Raw genomic sequence first — 21,279 nt, 5'->3', positions numbered from 1 at the left:
TGGAATGGGCGACCCCCACCCGGGACGCCCGCGGGTGGCGAGCAGGGTGTCCAGCCGAATGGCCATGTCAACCAATTGGTCAAACGAAAGCGTGGTATCCCTGCACGCCAACTCTCTACGGACGTCCTCCCGGAGGCTGCAGCGGAAGTAGTCTATGAGGGCCCGCTCATTCCACCCTGCATCTGCCGCTAGAGTCCGGAACTCCAGTGCAAACTCCTGAGCGCTCCTCATCCCCTGCCGGAGGTAGAATAGACGCTCCCCCGCCGCCTTCCCCTCCGGTGGATGGTCAAACACTGCACGGAAGAGGCGGGAGAACTCCGCATAGGTGATAGTTGCGGCGTCTATTCTCCTCCATTCGGCGTTGGCCCACTCCAACGCCTTGCCGGTGAGACAGGAGATGAGGGCGGAAACGCTCTCGTGTCCCGAGGGCGCCGGGTGTACGGTGGCGAGGTAGAGTTCAACTTGCAACAGGAACCCCTGACACCCGGCAGCGGTGCCGTCGTACGCCCTCGGGAGCGAGAGCCGAATCCCACTGGGTTCCGGAAGTTGGACAGGCGGGCTGACCGATGGTGATGGTGTGGTAGGTGGGGGTGTGGGTACCCCGCTGGTCTCCCATCGATGGAGGGTGTTCATAACTCTGTCCAGAGCGTGCCCGATTTGGTTAATCCTGTCCTCCTGTCCACGAAGGCGCTCCTCGATGATCTCCGTGGGTGCGGTTGCTCCTGCTGATTCCATTGTAATGGTGTGTAATTATGTCAGGGTTGAGTGTAGAGGTAGCGTAGAATCACACGCAGGACACACAGAGGTTTCGAACAGACGTCTTTAGTGAAGTCCAAAGAACAAGTAAACCACGGCAACAGGCAACAGGCGAACTTTACGCACAATGGTAAAGTACAAAATAAAGGCGCACAAAGTGCGGGACTCTCTCTAACGAAAATATACAGAGAGAACAGAACAACGAACTAACACAACACGTGACATCGAACAATTACACACAACACCTGACCAAACTCAAGAGAACTAAATAGGACGCATAATGAACACTAACAAGGAACAGGTGTAACAAAACAGACAAAACCAATCAAACATAGAAACATAGAACGGTGGCAGCTAGTACTCCGGAGACGACGACCGCCGAAGCCTGCCCGAACAAGGAGAAGGAGCAGCCTCGGCCGAAACCGTGACATCTTCTCTGTTCCTTGTATCACTATTTTAAATGTTGTATCTTTAACTCTGCATTGTTGGAGAAGGACCCGTAAGTCATTTCACTATTAGCCTACACCTGTTGTTTACAAAGAGCAAATGGACACAAAAGTCGATGCAAATACAACGCTGATAAAGAGCAAGTTCTTATGGTAATAATTTGTGCTTCAGTGTTTTATCAGTGGTGGAAGAGATACTCTGGAGCTGCTGCAGTGAGTCTGGGTCTGCTGTGTGTTCTCCTATTGGCTGGGATCATAGGCCTGTTGCTCTACCGTGAGTTTGATATGTTCTCAATCAAACTTTCTCTTAATCATCAGTGGTGTAATGATCAGGGATCAATTCCATTTCAACTCCATTCAATTCAATTCAGAAAGTACACCAAATTCCAATTCCAATTCCACATTGTCCTCATTGAAAAATATTGAAGAGAATTGGACTTGGAATTCCAGTGTACTTCCTGAATAGACTGGAATTTAAATGCAATTGAACCCAACCCTGGTAATGATAGATTAACTTTTCCACTGTTACCTTGGTCGTTGATGGTATTATTTCACAGAGCGAAACCAATTAACCAGATCCAACACCCTGACCAAAGAGAGAGACCAGTTACAGACCAGCGGCAACAACCTGACTGAAGAGAGAGACCAGCAACAGACCAGCAACAACACCCTGACTACAGAGAGAGACCAGTTACAGACCAGTTACAACACCCTGACCAAAGAGAGAGACCAGCTACAGACCAGTTACAACACCCTGACCAAAGAGAGAGACCAGCTACAGACCAGCTATAACACCCTGACCAAAGAGAGAGACCAGCTACAGACCAGCTACAACACCCTGACCAAAGAGAGAGACCAGCTACAGACCAGCTATAACACCCTGACCAAAGAGAGAGACCAGCTACAGACCAGTTACAACACCCTGACCAAAGAGAGAAACCAGTTACAGACCAGCTACAACACCCTGACCAAAGAGAGAGACCAATTACAGAAAGAGACAGAACGTCTGAAACAATCTTTGGTTGAGAAAGGTGAGGGAAATTGTCTATTGACTGTTCTGTTTGACAGTCTCTGTATCAGTTCACATGCCACTTACAAACAGGCAATTCAACTTCCATTAAAGGAAAAATCTATGACTTCCAAACCGACCATTAGTTAGTGCCCTGTCTTCCTTGAGTGTTTGATTGAGACTTAATTCAATGTGATATTAAGGTGACTAAAGCGAGACATTTTCAACTTATAGAGTGTCCTCAAGGATGGAAGAAGCTTGGTAGCAGTTGTTACTACATCTCTACTGAGAAGAACAACTGGGAGAAGAGCAGACAGGACTGCATAGGTAGAGGAGCAGACCTGGTGATCATCAACAGCCAAGACAAACAGGTGTGTGAGAGAGAGAGAGAAGAGAGAGAGAGAGAGAGAGAGAGAGAGAGAGAGAGAGAGAGAGAGAGAGAGAGAGAGAGAGAGAGAGAGAGAGAGAGAGAGAGAGAGAGAGAGAGAGAGAGAGAGAGAGAGAGAGAGAGAGAGAAAGAGGTAATGGCTATGTATTAACAATGTTGTCTCTCTCCCACAACTACAGACATTTGTCAATTGGTTATGTGGAGTAAAGAAATATGTCTGGATTGGTCTGACTGACTCTGTTACTGAGGGGACCTGGAAATGGGTGGACGACACACCACTGACCACAACGTAAGACATTTAATGAGTTCTGTGTTACCATGAAATCACTGTCTGGAGTAGTAGGCTCAGAGTGGACAGCCTAATTCTATGTGTTGTTTCTTCTACAGGTACTGGAACAGTGGACAGCATGATTCTATGTGTTGTTTCTTCTACAGGTATTGGAACAGTGGACAGCCTGATTCTATGTGTTGTTTCTTCTACAGGTATTGGAACAGTGGACAGCCTGATTCTATGTGTTGTTTCCTCTACAGGTATTGGAACAGTGGACAGCCTGATTCTATGTGTTGTTTCTTCTACTGGTATTGGAACAGTGGACAGCCTGGTTCTATGTGTTGTTTCTTCTACAGGTATTGGAACAGTGGACAGCCTGATTCTATGTGTTGTTTCTTCTACAGGTATTGGAACAGTGGACAGCCTGATTCTATGTGTTGTTTCTTCTACAGGTATTGGAACAGTGGACAGCCTGATTATATGTGTTGTTTCCTCTACAGGTATTGGAACAGTGGACAGCCTGATTCTATGTGTTGTTCCTTCTACAGGTATTGGAACAGTGGACAGCCTGATTATATGTGTTGTTTCTCCTAAAGGTATTGGAACAGTGGAGAGCCTGATTCTATGTGTTGTTCCTACTACAGGTATTGGAACAGTGGACAGCCTGATTCTATGTGTTGTTTCTTCTACAGGTACTGGAACAGTGGACAGCCTGATTATATGTGTTGTTTCTTCTACAGGTATTGGAACAGTGGACAGCCTAATTCTATGTGTTGTTTCTTCTACAGGTGTTGGAACAGTGGACAGCCTGATTCTATGTGTTGTTTCTTCTACAGGTATTGGAACAGTGGACAGCCTGATTATATGTGTTGTTTCTTCTACAGGTATTGGAACAGTGGACAGCCTGATTATATGTGTTGTTTCTTCTACAGGTATTGGAACAGTGGACAGCCTGATTCTATGTGTTGTTTCTTCTACAGGTGCTGGAACAGTGGACAGCCTGATTCTATGTGTTGTTTCTTCTACAGGTACTGGAACAGTGGACAGCCTGATTCTATGTGTTGTTTCTTCTACAGGTACTGGAAAAGTGGACAGCCTGATTCTATGTGTTGTTTCTTCTACAGGTATTGGAACAGTGGACAGCCTGATTATATGTGTTGTTTCCTCTACAGGTATTGGAACAGTGGACAGCCTGATTCTATGTGTTGTTTCTTCTACAGGTATTGGAACAGTGGACAGCCTGATTCTATGTGTTGTTTCTCCTACAGGTATTGGAACAGTGGAGAGCCTGATTCTATGTGTTGTTCCTACTACAGGTATTGGAACAGTGGACAGCCTGATTCTATGTGTTGTTTCTTCTACAGGTACTGGAACAGTGGACAGCCTGATTATATGTGTTGTTTCTTCTACAGGTATTGGAACAGTGGACCGCCTAATTCTATGTGTTGTTTCTTCTACAGGTGTTGGAACAGTGGACAGCCTGATTCTATGTGTTGTTTCTTCTACAGGTATTGGAACAGTGGACAGCCTGATTATATGTGTTGTTTCTTCTACAGGTATTGAAACAGTGGACAGCCTGATTATATGTGTTGTTTCTTCTACAGGTATTGGAACAGTGGACAGCCTGATTCTATGTGTTGTTTCTTCTACAGGTACTGGAACAGTGGACAGCCTGATTCTATGTGTTGTTTCTTCTACAGGTACTGGAACAGTGGACAGCCTGATTCTATGTGTTGTTTCTTCTACAGGTACTGGAAAAGTGGACAGCCTGATTCTATGTGTTGTTTCGTCTACAGGTATTGGAACAGTGGACAGCCTGATTCTATGTTTTGTTTCTTCTACAGGTGTTGGAACAGTGGACAGCCTGATTCTATGTGTTGTTTCTTCTACAGGTATTGGAACAGTGGACAGCCTGATTCTATGTGTTGTTTCTTCTACAGATATTGGAACAGTGGACAGCCTGATTCTATGTGTTTTTTCTTCTACATGTATTGGAACAGTGGACAGCCTGATTCTATGTGTTGTTTCTTCTACAGGTACTGGAACAGTGGACAGCCTGATTCTATGTGTTGTTTCTTCTACAGGTACTGGAACAGTGGACAGCCTGATTCTATGTGTTGTTTCTTCTACAGGTACTGGAAAAGTGGACAGCCTGATTCTATGTGTTGTTTCTTCTACAGGTATTGGAACAGTGGACAGCCTGATTCTATGTGTTGTTTCTTCTACGGGTACAGGAACAGTGGACAGCCTGATTCTATGTGTTGTTTCTTCTACAGGTATTGGAACAGTGGAGAGCCTGATTATATGTGTTGTTTCTTCTACAGGTATTGGAACAGTGGACAGCCTGATTCTATGTGTTGTTTCTTCTACTGGTATTGGAACAGTGGACAGCCTGATTATATGTGTTGTTTCTTCTACAGGTATTGGAACAGTGGACAGCCTGATTCTATGTGTTGTTTCTTCTACAGGTATTGGAACAGTGGACAGCCTGATTCTATGTGTTGTTTCTTCTACAGGTACTGGAACAGTGGACAGCCTGATTCTATGTGTTGTTTCTTCTACAGGTATTGGAACAGTGGACAGCCTGATTCTATGTGTTGTTTCTTCTACAGGTGTTGGAACAGTGGACAGCCTGATTCTATGTGTTGTTTCTTCTACAGGTATTGGAACAGTGGACAGCCTGATTATATGTGTTGTTTCTTCTACAGGTATTGGAACAGTGGACAGCCTGATTCTATGTGTTGTTTCTTCTACAGGTACTGGAACAGTGGACAGCCTGATTCTATGTGTTGTTTCTTCTACAGGTACTGGAACAGTGGACAGCCTGATTCTATGTGTTGTTTCTTCTACAGGTACTGGAACAGTGGACAGCCTGATTCTATGTGTTGTTTCTTCTACAGGTACTGGAAAAGTGGACAGCCTGATTCTATGTGTTGTTTCTTCTACAGGTATTGGAACAGTGGACAGCCTGATTCTATGTGTTGTTTCTTCTACAGGTGTTGGAACAGTGGACAGCCTGATCCTATGTGTTGTTTCTTCTACAGGTATTGGAACAGTGGACAGCCTGATTCTATGTGTTGTTTCTTCTACAGGTATTGGAACAGTGGACAGCCTGATTCTATGTGTTGTTTCTTCTACAGGTACTGGAACAGTGGACAGCCTGATTCTATGTGTTGTTTCTTCTACAGGTACTGGAAAAGTGGACAGCCTGATTCTATGTGTTGTTTCGTCTACAGGTGTTGGAACAGTGGACAGCCTGATTCTATGTTTTGTTTCTTCTACAGGTGTTGGAACAGTGGACAGCCTGATTATATGTGTTGTTTCTTCTACAGGTATTGGAACAGTGGACAGCCTGATTCTATGTGTTGTTTCTTCTACAGATATTGGAACAGTGGACAGCCTGATTCTATGTGTTTTTTCTTCTACATGTATTGGAACAGTGGACAACCTGATTCTTTGTGTTGTTTCTTCTACAGGTACTGGAACAGTGGACAGCCTGATTCTATGTGTTGTTTCTTCTAAAGGTACTGGATCAGTGGACAGCCTGATTCTATGTGTTGTTTCTTCTACAGGTATTGGAACAGTGGACAGCCTGATTCTATGTGTTGTTTCTTCTACAGGTACAGGAACAGTGGACAGCCTGATTATATGTGTTGTTTCTTCTACAGGTATTGGAGAAGTGGACAGCCTGATTCTATGTGTTGTTTCTTCTACAGGTATTGGAACAGTGGACAGCCTGATTCTATGTGTTGTTTCTTCTACAGGTATTGGAACAGTGGACAGCCTGATTATATGTGTTGTTTCTTCTACAGGTATTGGAACAGTGGACAGCCTGATTCTATGTGTTGTTTCTTCTACAGGTGTTGGAACAGTGGACAGCCTGATTCTATGTGTTGTTTCTTCTACAGGTATTGGAACAGTGGACAGCCTGATTCTATGTGTTGTTTCTTCTACAGGTATTGGAACAGTGGACAGCCTGATTCTATGTGTTGTTTCTTCTACAGGTACTGGAACAGTGGACAGCCTGATTCTATGTGTTGTTTCTTCTACAGGTACTGGAAAAGTGGACAGCCTGATTCTATGTGTTGTTTCGTCTACAGGTGTTGGAACAGTGGACAGCCTGATTCTATGTTTTGTTTCTTCTACAGGTGTTGGAACAGTGGACAGCCTGATTATATGTGTTGTTTCTTCTACAGGTATTGGAACAGTGGACAGCCTGATTCTATGTGTTGTTTCTTCTACAGATATTGGAACAGTGGACAGCCTGATTCTATGTGTTTTTTCTTCTACATGTATTGGAACAGTGGACAGCCTGATTCTATGTGTTGTTTCTTCTACAGGTACTGGAACAGTGGACAGCCTGATTCTATGTGTTGTTTCTTCTACAGGTACTGGAACAGTGGACAGCCTGATTCTATGTGTTGTTTCTTCTACAGGTACTGGAAAAGTGGACAGCCTGATTCTATGTGTTGTTTCTTCTACAGGTATTGGAACAGTGGACAGCCTGATTCTATGTGTTGTTTCTTCTACAGGTACAGGAACAGTGGACAGCCTGATTATATGTGTTGTTTCTTCTACAGGTATTGGAGCAGTGGACAGCCTGATTCTATGTGTTGTTTCTTCTACAGGTATTGGAACAGTGGACAGCCTGATTCTATGTGTTGTTTCTTCTACAGGTATTGGAACAGTGGACAGCCTGATTATATGTGTTGTTTCTTCTACAGGTATTGGAACAGTGGGCAGCCTGATTCTATGTGTTGTTTCTTCTACTGGTATTGGAACAGTGGACAACCTGATTCTATGTGTTGTTTCTTTAACAGGTATTGGAACAGTGGACAGCCTGATTCTATGTGTTGTTTCTTCTACAGGTATTGGAACAGTGGACAGCCTGATTCTATGTGTTGTTTCTTCTACAGGTACTGGAACAGTGGACAGCCTGATTATATGTGTTGTTTCTTCTACAGGTATTGGAACAGTGGGCAGCCTGATTCTATGTGTTGTTTCTTCTACAGGTGTTGGAACAGTGGACAGCCTGATTCTATGTGTTGTTTTTTCTACAGGTATTGGAACAGTGGACAGCCTGATTATATGTGTTGTTTCTTCTACAGGTATTGGAACAGTGGACAGCCTGATTCTATGTGTTGTTTCTTCTACAGGTATTGGAACAGTGGACAGCCTGATTCTATGTGTTGTTTCTTCTACAGGTACTGGAACAGTGGACAGCCTGATTCTATGTGTTGTTTCTTCTACAGGTACTGGAACAGTGGACAGCCTGATTCTATGTGTTGTTTCTTCTACAGGTACTGGAAAAGTGGACAGCCTGAATCTATGTGTTGTTTCTTCTACAGGTATTGGAACAGTGGACAGCCTGATTCTATGTGTTGTTTCTTCTACAGGTGTTGGAACAGTGGACAGCCTGATTCTATGTGTTGTTTCTTCTACAGGTACTGGAACAGTGGACAGCCTGATTCTATGTGTTGTTTCTTCTACAGGTACTGGAAAAGTGGACAGCCTGATTCTATGTGTTGTTTCGTCTACAGGTGTTGGAACAGTGGACAGCCTGATTCTATGTTTTGTTTCTTCTACAGGTGTTGGAACAGTGAACAGCCTGATTATATGTGTTGTTTCTTCTACAGGTATTGGAACAGTGGACAGCCTGATTCTATGTGTTCTTTCTTCTACAGGTATTGGAACAGTGGACAGCCTGATTCTAAGTGTTTTTTCTTCTACATGTATTGGAACAGTGGACAGCCTGATTCTATGTGTTGTTTCTTCTACAGGTACTGGAACAGTGGACAGCCTGATTCTATGTGTTGTTTCTTCTACAGGTACAGGAACAGTGGACAGCCTGATTCTATGTGTTATTTCTTCTACAGGTATTGGAACAGTGGACAGCCTGATTCTATGTGTTGTTTCTTCTACAGGTATTGGAACAGTGGACAGCCTGATTCTATTTGTTGTTTCTTCTACAGGTATTGGAACAGTGGACAGCCTGATTCTATGTGTTGTTTCTTCTACTGGTATTGGAACAGTGGACAGCCTGATTCTATGTGTTGTTTCTTCTACAGGTATTGGAACAGTGGACAGCCTGATTATATGTGTTGTTTCTTCTACAGGTATTGGAACAGTGGACAGCCTGATTCTATGTGTTGTTTCTTCTACAGGTACTGGAACAGTGGACAGCCTGATTCTATGTGTTGTTTCTTCTACAGGTATTGGAAAAGTGGACAGCCTGATTCTATGTGTTGTTTCTTCTACAGGTATTGGAACAGTGGACAGCCTGATTCTATGTTTTGTTTCTTCTACAGGTGTTGGAACAGTGGACAGCCTGATTCTATGTGTTGTTTCTTCTACAGGTATTGGAACAGTGGACAGCCTGATTCTATGTGTTGTTTCTTCTACAGGTATTGGAACAGTGGACAGCCTGATTCTATGTGTTGTTTCTTCTACAGGTACTGGAACAGTGGACAGCCTGATTCTATGTGTTGTTTCTTCTACAGGTACTGGAACAGTGGACAGCCTGATTCTATGTGTTGTTTCTTCTACAGGTACTGGAAAAGTGGACAGCCTGAATCTATGTGTTGTTTCTTCTACAGGTATTGGAACAGTGGACAGCCTGATTCTATGTGTTGTTTCTTCTACAGGTGTTGGAACAGTGGACAGCCTGATTCTATGTGTTGTTTCTTCTACAGGTACTGGAACAGTGGACAGCCTGATTCTATGTGTTGTTTCTTCTACAGGTACTGGAAAAGTGGACAGCCTGATTCTATGTGTTGTTTCGTCTACAGGTGTTGGAACAGTGGACAGCCTGATTCTATGTTTTGTTTCTTCTACAGGTGTTGGAACAGTGAACAGCCTGATTATATGTGTTGTTTCTTCTACAGGTATTGGAACAGTGGACAGCCTGATTCTATGTGTTCTTTCTTCTACAGGTATTGGAACAGTGGACAGCCTGATTCTAAGTGTTTTTTCTTCTACATGTATTGGAACAGTGGACAGCCTGATTCTATGTGTTGTTTCTTCTACAGGTACTGGAAAAGTGGACAGCCTGATTCTATGTGTTGTTTCTTCTACAGGTATTGGAACAGTGGACAGCCTGATTCTATGTGTTGTTTCTTGTACAGGTACAGGAACAGTGGACAGCCTGATTCTATGTGTTGTTTCTTCTACAGGTATTGGAACAGTGGACAGCCTGATTCTATGTGTTATTTCTTCTACAGGTATTGGAACAGTGGACAGCCTGATTCTATGTGTTGTTTCTTCTACAGGTATTGGAACAGTGGACAGCCTGATTCTATTTGTTGTTTCTTCTACAGGTATTGGAACAGTGGACAGCCTGATTCTATGTGTTGTTTCTTCTACTGGTATTGGAACAGTGGACAGCCTGATTCTATGTGTTGTTTCTTCTACAGGTATTGGAACAGTGGACAGCCTGATTATATGTGTTGTTTCTTCTACAGGTATTGGAACAGTGGACAGCCTGATTCTATGTGTTGTTTCTTCTACAGGTACTGGAACAGTGGACAGCCTGATTCTATGTGTTGTTTCTTCTACAGGTATTGGAAAAGTGGACAGCCTGATTCTATGTGTTGTTTCTTCTACAGGTATTGGAACAGTGGACAGCCTGATTCTATGTTTTGTTTCTTCTACAGGTGTTGGAACAGTGGACAGCCTGATTCTATGTGTTGTTTCTTCTACAGGTATTGGAACAGTGGACAGCCTGATTCTATGTGTTGTTTCTTCTACAGGTATTGGAACAGTGGACAGCCTGATTCTATGTGTTTTTTCTTCTACATGTATTGGAACAGTGGACAGCCTGATTCTATGTGTTGTTTCTTCTACAGGTATTGGAACAGTGGACAGCCTGATTCTATGTGTTGTTTCTTCTACAGGTACTGGAACAGTGGACAGCCTGATTCTATGTGTTGTTTCTTCTTTTACAGGTACTGGAACAGTGGACAGCCTGATTCTATGTGTTGTTTCTTCTACAGGTACTGGAAAAGTGGACAGCCTGATTCTATGTGTTGTTTCTTCTACAGGTATTGGAACAGTGGACAGCCTGATTCTATGTGTTTTTTCTTCTACAGGTGTTGGAACAGTGGACAGCCTGATTCTATGTGTTGTTTCTTCTACAGGTATTGGAACAGTGGACAGCCTGATTCTATGTGTTGTTTCTTCTACAGGTATTGGAACAGTGGACAGACTGATTCTATGTGTTGTTTCTTCTACAGGTACTGGAACAGTGGACAGCCTGATTCTATGTGTTGTTTCTTCTACAGGTACTGGAAAAGTGGACAGCCTGATTCTATGTGTTGTTTCGTCTACAGGTATTGGAACAGTGGACAGCCTGATTCTATGTTTTGTTTCTTCTACAGATGTTGGAACAGTGGACAGCCTGATTCTATGTGTTGTTTCTTCTACAGGTATTGGAACAGTGGACAGCCTGATTATATGTGTTGTTTCTTCTACAGGTATTGGAACAGTGGACAGCCTGATTCTAAGTGTTTTTTCTTCTACATGTATTGGAACAGTGGACAGCCTGATTCTATGTGTTGTTTCTTCTACAGGTACTGGAACAGTGGACAGCCTGATTCTATGTGTTTTTTCTTCTACATGTACTGGAACAGTGGACAGCCTGATTCTATGTGTTGTTTCTTCTACAGGTACTGGAAAAGTGGACAGCCTGATTCTATGTGTTGTTTCTACTACAGGTATTGGAACAGTGGACAGCCTGATTCTATGTGTTGTTTCTTCTACAGGTACAGGAACAGTGGACAGCCTGATTGTATGTGTTGTTTCTTCTACAGGTATTAGAACAGTGGACAGCCTGATTCTATGTGTTGTTTCTTCTACAGGTACTGGAAAAGTGGACAGCCTGATTCTATGTGTTGTTTCTTCTACAGGTATTGGAACAGTGGACAGCCTGATTCTATGTGTTGTTTCTTCTACAGGTGTTGGAACAGTGGACAGCCTGATTCTATGTGTTGTTTATTCTACAGGTATTGGAACAGTGGACAGCCTGATTCTATGTGTTGTTTCTTCTACAGGTATTGGAACAGTGGACAGCCTGATTCTATGTGTTGTTTCTTCTACAGGTACTGGAACAGTGGACAGCCTGATTCTATGTGTTGTTTCTTCTACAGGTACTGGAAAAGTGGACAGCCTGATTCTATGTGTTGTTTCGTCTACAGGTGTTGGAACAGTGGACAGCCTGATTCTATGTTTTGTTTCTTCTACAGGTGTTGGAACAGTGGACAGCCTGATTATATGTGTTGTTTCTTCTACAGGTATTGGAACAGTGGACAGCCTGATTCTATGTGTTGTTTCTTCTACAGATATTGGAACAGTGGACAGCCTGATTCTATGTGTTTTTTCTTCTACATGTATTGGAACAGTGGACAGCCTGATTCTATGTGTTGTTTCTTCTACAGGTACTGGAACAGTGGACAGCCTGATTCTATGTGTTGTTTCTTCTACAGGTACTGGAACAGTGGACAGCCTGATTCTATGTGTTGTTTCTTCTACAGGTACTGGAAAAGTGGACAGCCTGATTCTATGTGTTGTTTCTTCTACAGGTATTGGAACAGTGGACAGCCTGATTCTATGTGTTGTTTCTTCTACAGGTACAGGAACAGTGGACAGCCTGATTATATGTGTTGTTTCTTCTACAGGTATTGGAGCAGTGGACAGCCTGATTCTATGTGTTGTTTCTTCTACAGGTATTGGAACAGTGGACAGCCTGATTCTATGTGTTGTTTCTTCTACAGGTATTGGAACAGTGGACAGCCTGATTATATGTGTTGTTTCTTCTACAGGTATTGGAACAGTGGGCAGCCTGATTCTATGTGTTGTTTCTTCTACTGGTATTGGAACAGTGGACAGCCTGATTCTATGTGTTGTTTCTTTAACAGGTATTGGAACAGTGGACAGCCTGATTATATGTGTTGTTTCTTCTACAGGTATTGGAACAGTGGACAGCCTGATTCTATGTGTTGTTTCTTCTACAGGTACTGGAACAGTGGACAGCCTGATTATATGTGTTGTTTCTTCTACAGGTATTGGAACAGTGGACAGCCTGATTCTATGTGTTGTTTCTTCTACAGGTGTTGGAACAGTGGACAGCCTGATTCTATGTGTTGTTTTTTCTACAGGTATTGGAACAGTGGACAGCCTGATTATATGTGTTGTTTCTTCTACATGTATTGGAACAGTGGACAGCCTGATTCTATGTGTTGTTTCTTCTACAGGTATTGGAACAGTGGACAGCCTGATTCTATGTGTTGTTTCTTCTACAGGTACTGGAACAGTGGACAGCCTGATTCTATGTGTTGTTTCTTCTACAGGTACTGGAACAGTGGACAGCCTGATTCTATGTGTTGTTTCTTCTACAGGTACTGGAAAAGTGGACAGCCTGAATCTATGTGTTGTTTCTTCTACAGGTATTGGAACAGTGGACAGCCTGATTCTATGTGTTGTTTCTTCTACAGGTGTTGGAACAGTGGACAGCCTGATTCTATGTGTTGTTTCTTCTACAGGTACTGGAACAGTGGACAGCCTGATTCTATGTGTTGTTTCTTCTACAGGTACTGGAAAAGTGGACAGCCTGATTCTATGTGTTGTTTCGTCTACAGGTGTTGGAACAGTGGACAGCCTGATTCTATGTTTTGTTTCTTCTACAGGTGTTGGAACAGTGAACAGCCTGATTATATGTGTTGTTTCTTCTACAGGTATTGGAACAGTGGACAGCCTGATTCTATGTGTTCTTTCTTCTACAGGTATTGGAACAGTGGACAGCCTGATTCTAAGTGTTTTTTCTTCTACATGTATTGGAACAGTGGACAGCCTGATTCTATGTGTTGTTTCTTCTACAGGTACTGGAACAGTGGACAGCCTGATTCTATGTGTTGTTTCTTCTACAGGTACTGGAAAAGTGGACAGCCTGATTCTATGTGTTGTTTCTTCTACAGGTATTGGAACAGTGGACAGCCTGATTCTATGTGTTGTTTCTTCTACAGGTACAGGAACAGTGGACAGCCTGATTCTATGTGTTGTTTCTTCTACAGGTATTGGAACAGTGGACAGCCTGATTCTATGTGTTATTTCTTCTACAGGTATTGGAACAGTGGACAGCCTGATTCTATGTGTTGTTTCTTCTACAGGTATTGGAACAGTGGACAGCCTGATTCTATTTGTTGTTTCTTCTACAGGTATTGGAACAGTGGACAGCCTGATTCTATGTGTTGTTTCTTCTACTGGTATTGGAACAGTGGACAGCCTGATTCTATGTGTTGTTTCTTCTACAGGTATTGGAACAGTGGACAGCCTGATTATATGTGTTGTTTCTTCTACAGGTATTGGAACAGTGGACAGCCTGATTCTATGTGTTGTTTCTTCTACAGGTACTGGAACAGTGGACAGCCTGATTCTATGTGTTGTTTCTTCTACAGGTATTGGAAAAGTGGACAGCCTGATTCTATGTGTTGTTTCTTCTACAGGTATTGGAACAGTGGACAGCCTGATTCTATGTTTTGTTTCTTCTACAGGTGTTGGAACAGTGGACAGCCTGATTCTATGTGTTGTTTTTTCTACAGGTATTGGAAAAGTGGACAGCCTGATTCTATGTGTTGTTTCTTCTACAGGTATTGGAACAGTGGACAGCCTGATTCTATGTGTTTTTTCTTCTACATGTATTGGAACAGTGGACAGCCTGATTCTATGTGTTGTTTCTTCTACAGGTATTGGAACAGTGGACAGCCTGATTCTATGTGTTGTTTCTTCTACAGGTACTGGAACAGTGGACAGCCTGATTCTATGTGTTGTTTCTTCTTTTACAGGTACTGGAACAGTGGACAGCCTGATTCTATGTGTTGTTTCTTCTACAGGTACTGGAAAAGTGGACAGCCTGATTCTATGTGTTGTTTCTTCTACAGGTATTGGAACAGTGGACAGCCTGATTCTATGTGTTTTTTCTTCTACAGGTGTTGGAACAGTGGACAGCCTGATTCTATGTGTTGTTTCTTCTACAGGTATTGGAACAGTGGACAGCCTGATTCTATGTGTTGTTTCTTCTACAGGTATTGGAACAGTGGACAGACTGATTCTATGTGTTGTTTCTTCTACAGGTACTGGAACAGTGGACAGCCTGATTCTATGTGTTGTTTCTTCTACAGGTACTGGAAAAGTGGACAGCCTGATTCTATGTGTTGTTTCGTCTACAGGTATTGGAACAGTGGACAGCCTGATTCTATGTTTTGTTTCTTCTACAGATGTTGGAACAGTGGACAGCCTGATTCTATGTGTTGTTTCTTCTACAGGTATTGGAACAGTGGACAGCCTGATTATATGTGTTGTTTCTTCTACAGGTATTGGAACAGTGGACAGCCTGATTCTAAGTGTTTTTTCTTCTACATGTATTGGAACAGTGGACAGCCTGATTCTATGTGTTGTTTCTTCTACAGGTACTGGAACAGTGGACAGCCTGATTCTATGTGTTTTTTCTTCTACATGTACTGGAACAGTGGACAGCCTGATTCTATGTGTTGTTTCTTCTACAGGTACTGGAAAAGTGGACAGCCTGATTCTATGTGTTGTTTCTACTACAGGTATTGGAACAGTGGACAGCCTGATTCTATGTGTTGTTTCTTCTACAGGTACAGGAACAGTGGACAGCCTGATTGTATGTGTTGTTTCTTCTACAGGTATTGGAACAGTGGACAGCCTGATTCTATGTGTTGTTTCTTCTACAGGTACTGGAAAAGTGGACAGCCTGATTCTATGTGTTGTTTCTACTACAGGTATTGGAACAGTGGACAGCCTGATTCTATGTGTTGTTTCTTCTACAGGTACAGGAACAGTGGACAGCCTGATTCTATGTGTTGTTTCTTCTACAGGTATTGGAACAGTGGACAGCCTGATTCTATGTGTTATTTCTTCTACAGGTATTGGAACAGTGGACAGCCTGATTCTATGTGTTGTTTCTTCTACAGGTATTGGAACAGTGGAGAGCCTAATGGTGGTGTAGCTGAGAACTGTGCGTTTTTCTACTCCTGGTCATCAGACTCAGGAGCATGGTGGGACTCTGGCTGTTCCGATCAATACAGATGGATCTGTGAGAAATAGGATTCTCTGTACTGCTAGAGACCATTTCAGACAGATGTTTTAAATCCTTAAACCCAGACTTGGACCAAACAAAATAGCGAGTGATGTGCAACGCTTGCAGTTAGCCACTGATTCCTTCCAAACCGCTCATTGTTGAATTTGTGATTTCCGACTTGTTGTGTAACGATGAGCACTGATACCTTGTATCTATAATTTGCTCTTAACTGACTTGCCTAGTTAAATTAACAATAAATACAAATTCTGCGGTTATATAGTGAGTGACAGAACACTGAACCAATCACGGCGCAACTAGAGAACATTACCAAAGCATACGCTCTGTATATTCCACTGGCTGCCCCACCACCCCAGAAAGCACTGAGCGAGGCTGAAACACCTGCATTTAGGCGCTGCCTTACGCAAGAAAGAGAACACGTTTGTATGCGGCTTTATTAATTGTTTGCAAACTGATATGTGACATGAATTAATGCCAAAATAACATGCAAAACAGGGTATCCTGCTATTGAGGTGAGCTCTATTACGCTGGCCCGGGTTGAACTGGACAATGGGCCGTCACGTCATCGGGCAAAAGCAGGGAGGGAGGAGCACCTTTCTCAAATCAAACAGTAATCTGCACCCCGCGGTCATGTTGTCAACAAGGCAGCATAATGCATCGTCAAGAAACATACAACATCTCATTTGAAATTGTACAATAAATGTGATACCTGAATTCACACCAAAATCCTTGAACTCCATTCATTATTTGTCCGTGCCAGTAAAATATTGTATGTGCTGTAATTCAGAACATATCTGATGGATTATACAAATGCTAAAAGTTTGGAGTATCTTCGGCCATTGGCCATTTATTAGAATTGCTTCTAAAACCTTTTAACAATTTTGATGACCGTCGCTATATGTGTGTGAGAGTGTGTATCCCTCTACCCCCACTAGTTGCCTCCATGGTAACAGCTAGCCTAACGATATGACTGAGAGTGTGTTTCCCTCTACCCCCACTAGTTGCCTCCATGGTAACAGCTAGCCTAACGATATGACTGAGAGTGTGTTTCCCTCCACCCCCACTAGTTGCCTCCATGGTAACAGCTAGCCTAACGATATGACTGAGAGTGTGTTTCCCTCTACCCCCACTAGTTGCCTCCATGGTAACAGCTAGCCTAACGATATGACTGAGAGTGTGTTTCCCTCTACCCCCTCTAGATGCCTCCATGGTAACAGCTAGCCTAACGATATGACTGAGAGTGTGTATCCATGGTAACAGCTAGCCTAACGATATGACTGAGAGTGTGTATCCCTCTATCCCCACTAGTTGTCTCCATGGTAACAGCTAGCCTAACGATATGACTGAGAGTGTGTATCCCTCCACCCCCACTAGTTGTCTCCATGGTAACAGCTAGCCTAACGATATGACTGAGAGTGTGTTTCCCTCTACCCCCACTAGTTGCCTCCATGGTAACAGCTAGCCTAACGATATGACTGAGAGTGTGTTTCCATGGTAACAGCTAGCCTAACGATATGACTGAGAGTGTGTATCCCTCCACCCCCACTAGTTGCCTCCATGGTAACAGCTAGCCTAACGATATGACTGAGAGTGTGTTTCCCTCCACCCCCACTAGTTGCCTCCATGGTAACAGCTAGCCTAACGATATGACTGAGAGTGTGTTTCCCTCTACCCCCACTAGTTGCCTCCATGGTAACAGCTAGCCTAACGATATGACTGAGAGTGTGTATCCATGGTAACAGCTAGCCTAACGATATGACTGAGAGTGTTTATCCCTCTACCCCCACTAGTTGCCTCCATGGTAACAGCTAGCCTAACGATATGACTGAGAGTGTGTTTCCCTCTACCCCCACTAGTTGTCTCCATGGTAACAGCTAGCCTAACGATATGACTGAGAGTGTGTTTCCCTCCACCCCCACTAGTTGCCTCCATGGTAACAGCTAGCCTAACGATATGACTGAGAGTGTGTTTCCCTCTACCCCCACTAGTTGTCTCCATGGTAACAGCTAGCCTAACGATATGACTGAGAGTGTGTTTCCCTCTACCCCCACTAGTTGCCTCCATGGTAACAGCTAGCCTAACGATATGACTGAGAGTGTGTTTCCCTCCAACCCCACTAGTTGTCTCCATGGTAACAGCTAGCCTACCGATATGACTGAGAGTGTGTATCCCTCTACCCCCACTAGTTGCCTCCATGGTAACAGCTAGCCTAACGATATGACTGAGAGTGTGTTTCCCTCCACCCCCACTAGTTGTCTCCATGGTAACAGCTAGCCTAACGATATGACTGAGAGTGTGTATCCCTCTACCCCCACTAGTTGCCTCCATGGTAACAGCTAGCCTAACGATATGACTGAGAGTGTGTTTCCCTCTACCCCCACTAGTTGCCTACATGGTAACAGCTAGCCTAACGATATGACTGAGAGTGTGTTTCCCTCCACCCCCACTAGTTGTCTCCATGGTAACAGCTAGCCTAACGATATGACTGAGAGTGTGTATCCCTCTACCCCCACTAGTTGCCTCCATGGTAACAGCTAGCCTAACGATATGACTGAGAGTGTGTTTCCCTCTACCCCCACTAGTTGCCTCCATGGTAACAGCTAGCCTAACGATATGACTGAGAGTGTGTTTCCATGGTAACAGCTAGCCTAACGATATGACTGAGAGTGTGTATCCCTCTACCCCCACTAGTTGCCTCCATGGTAACAGCTAGCCTAACGATATCACTGAGAGTGTGTATCCCTCTACCCCCACTAGTTGCCTCCATGGTAACAGCTAGCCTAACGATATGACTGAGAGTGTGTTTCCCTCCACCCCCACTAGTTGTCTCCATGGTAACAGCTAGCCTAACGATATGACTGAGAGTGTCATGTAAACAGCGCCGGAAGAAGATGGCTGCCGTTTTACAGCCCTCTAACCAATTGTACTATTATGTGTGTTTTTCCGCGTTATTTGTAATTTATTTTGTACATAATGTTTCTGCCATCGTCTCTTATAACCAAAGAGAGCTTCTGGATATCAGGACAGCGATTACTCACCTCGCGTTGGACGAACACTTTTTCTTCAACGAGGCGTTCGCGAAGGATATTCTACAGACTCCCGACAAGGCCCAGATCCCCGTCATTCGCGTGAGGAAGAGACGGAGATATCGTGGACGCAGATCCGGGTGCCTTGTAAGGATCCGACGGCGAACGAGTAAACTGCCTCTCCCATCAATCCTATTAGCCAACGTTCAAGCTTTGGAGAATAAAATGGACGATTTAAGATTACGGTTATCCTACCAACGGGACATTAAAAACTGTAATATCTTATGTTTCACGGAGTCGTGGCTGAACGACGACAATGATAACATTCAGCTAGCAGGCTATACGCTACATCGGCAGGACAGAACGGCAGACTCGGGTAAGACGAGGGGTGGCGGTCTCTGTATATTTGTAAACAACAGCTGGTGCACAAAATCAAATACTAAGGAAGTCTCAAGGTTTTGCTCGCCTGAGGTAGAGTATCTTATGATAAGCTGTAGACCACACTATTTACCAAGAGAGTTTTCATCTATATTTTTCATAGCTGTCTATTTACCACCACAAACCAATGCTGGCATTAAGATTGCACTGAATGAGTTGTACAAGGCCATTAATCAACAGGAAAACGCTCATCCAGATGCAGCGCTCCTAGTAGCAGGGGACTTTAATGCAGGGAAACTTAAATCCGTTCTACCTAATTTCTACCAGCATGTTAAATGTGCAACCAGAGGGGAAAAAACTCTAGACCACCTTTACTCCACACACAGAGACGCATACAAAGCTCTCCCTCGCCCTCCATTTGGCAAATCTGACCATAACTCTATCCTCCTGATTCCTGCTTATAAGCAAAAACTGAAGCAGGAAGCACCAGTGATTCGGCTAATAAAAAAGTGGTCAGATGACGCAGATGCTAAGCTACAGGACTGTTTTGCTAGCACAGACTGGAACATGTTCCGGGATTCTTCAGACAGCATTGAGGAGTACACCACATCAGTCACTGGCTTCATCAATAAGTGCATCGATGATGTCGTCCCCACAGTGACCGTACGTACATACCCCAACCAGAAGCCATGGATTACAGGAAACATCCGCACTGAGCTAAAGGGTAGAGCTGCCGCTTTCAAGGAACGGGACTCTAACCCGGACGCTTATAAGAAATCCCGCTATGACCTCCGACGAACCATCAAACAGGCAAAGAGTCAATACAGGTCTAAGATTGAATCATACTACACTGGCTCTGACGCTCGTCGGATGTGGCAGGGCTTGAAAACTATTACAGACTACAAAGGGAAGCACAGCCGCGAGCTGCCCAGTGACACAAGCCTACCAGACGAGCTAAACCACTTCTATGCTCGCTTCGAGGCAAGCAACACTGAAGCATGCATGAGAGCACCAGCTGTTCCGGACGACTATGTGATCACGCTCTCCGTAGCCGATGTGAGTAAGACTTTTAAGCAGGTCAACATTCACAAGGCCGCAGGGCCAGACGGATTACCAGGACGTGTACTCCGAGCATGTGCTGACCAACTGGCAAGTGTCTTCACTGACATTTTCAACATGTCCCTGACTGAGTCTGTAATACCAACATGTTTCAAGCAGACCACCATAGTCCCCGTGCCCAAGAACTCTAAGATAACCTGCCTAAATGACTACCGACCCGTGGCACTGACGTCTGTAGCCATGAAGTGCTTTGAAAGACTGGTCATGGCTCACATCAACAGCATAATCCCAGAAACCCTAGACCCACTCCAATTTGCATACCGCCCCAACAGATCCACAGATGATGCAATCTCTATCGCACTCCACACTGCCCTTTCCCACCTGGACAAGAGGAACACCTACGTGAGAATGCTATTCATTGACTACAGCTCAGCATTCAACACCATAGTGCCCTCAAAGCTCATCACTAAGCTAAGGATCCTGGGACTAAACACCTCCCTCTGCAACTGGATCCTGGACTTCCTGACGGGCCGCCCCCAGGTGGTAAGGGTAGGTAACAACACATCTGCCACACTGATCCTCAACACGGGGGCCCCTCAGGGGTGCGTGCTCAGTCCCCTCCTGTACTCTCTGTTCACCCATGACTGCATGGCCAGGCACGACTCCAACACCATCATTAAGTTTGCCGACGACACAACAGTGGTAGGCCTGATCACCGACAACGATGAGACAGCCTATAGGGAGGAGGTCAGAGATCTGGCCGTGTGGTGCCAGGACAACAACCTCTCCCTCAACGTGACCAAGACAAAGGAGATGATTGTGGACTACAGGAAAA

The 21,279-nt window shown here is 44.1% G+C and overlaps 2 protein-coding genes across 2 annotated transcripts in view; both read left to right on the top strand.

Annotated features, from left to right (window-relative positions):
• The window catches only part of LOC311119728 (uncharacterized protein), a gene marked incomplete at both ends in the record, with an annotated part of 60,361 nt that overhangs the window by 6,303 nt on the left and 32,779 nt on the right, over nt 1-21,279 (top strand). The gene's annotated exons all lie outside the window — the stretch shown is intronic.
• On the top strand, nt 283-16,150 carry LOC311119721 (uncharacterized protein; the record flags this gene model as incomplete). The annotated part of the gene is made up of 5 exons (XM_084194384.1): nt 283-325; nt 1,760-2,233; nt 2,446-2,582; nt 2,779-2,888; nt 15,857-16,150. 5 exons carry the CDS (start codon nt 283-285, stop codon nt 15,987-15,989), a joined length of 897 nt encoding a protein of 298 aa, XP_084050510.1. The 3' UTR covers nt 15,990-16,150.

This window comes from Coregonus lavaretus (assembly GCF_964263955.1).
Source record: "Coregonus lavaretus genome assembly, contig: HAP1_SCAFFOLD_336, whole genome shotgun sequence".
NCBI lineage: Eukaryota > Metazoa > Chordata > Actinopteri > Salmoniformes > Salmonidae > Coregonus > Coregonus lavaretus.
The sequence above is the reverse complement of the archived record's forward strand: the minus strand, read 5'-3'. Positions and strand labels throughout refer to the sequence as shown.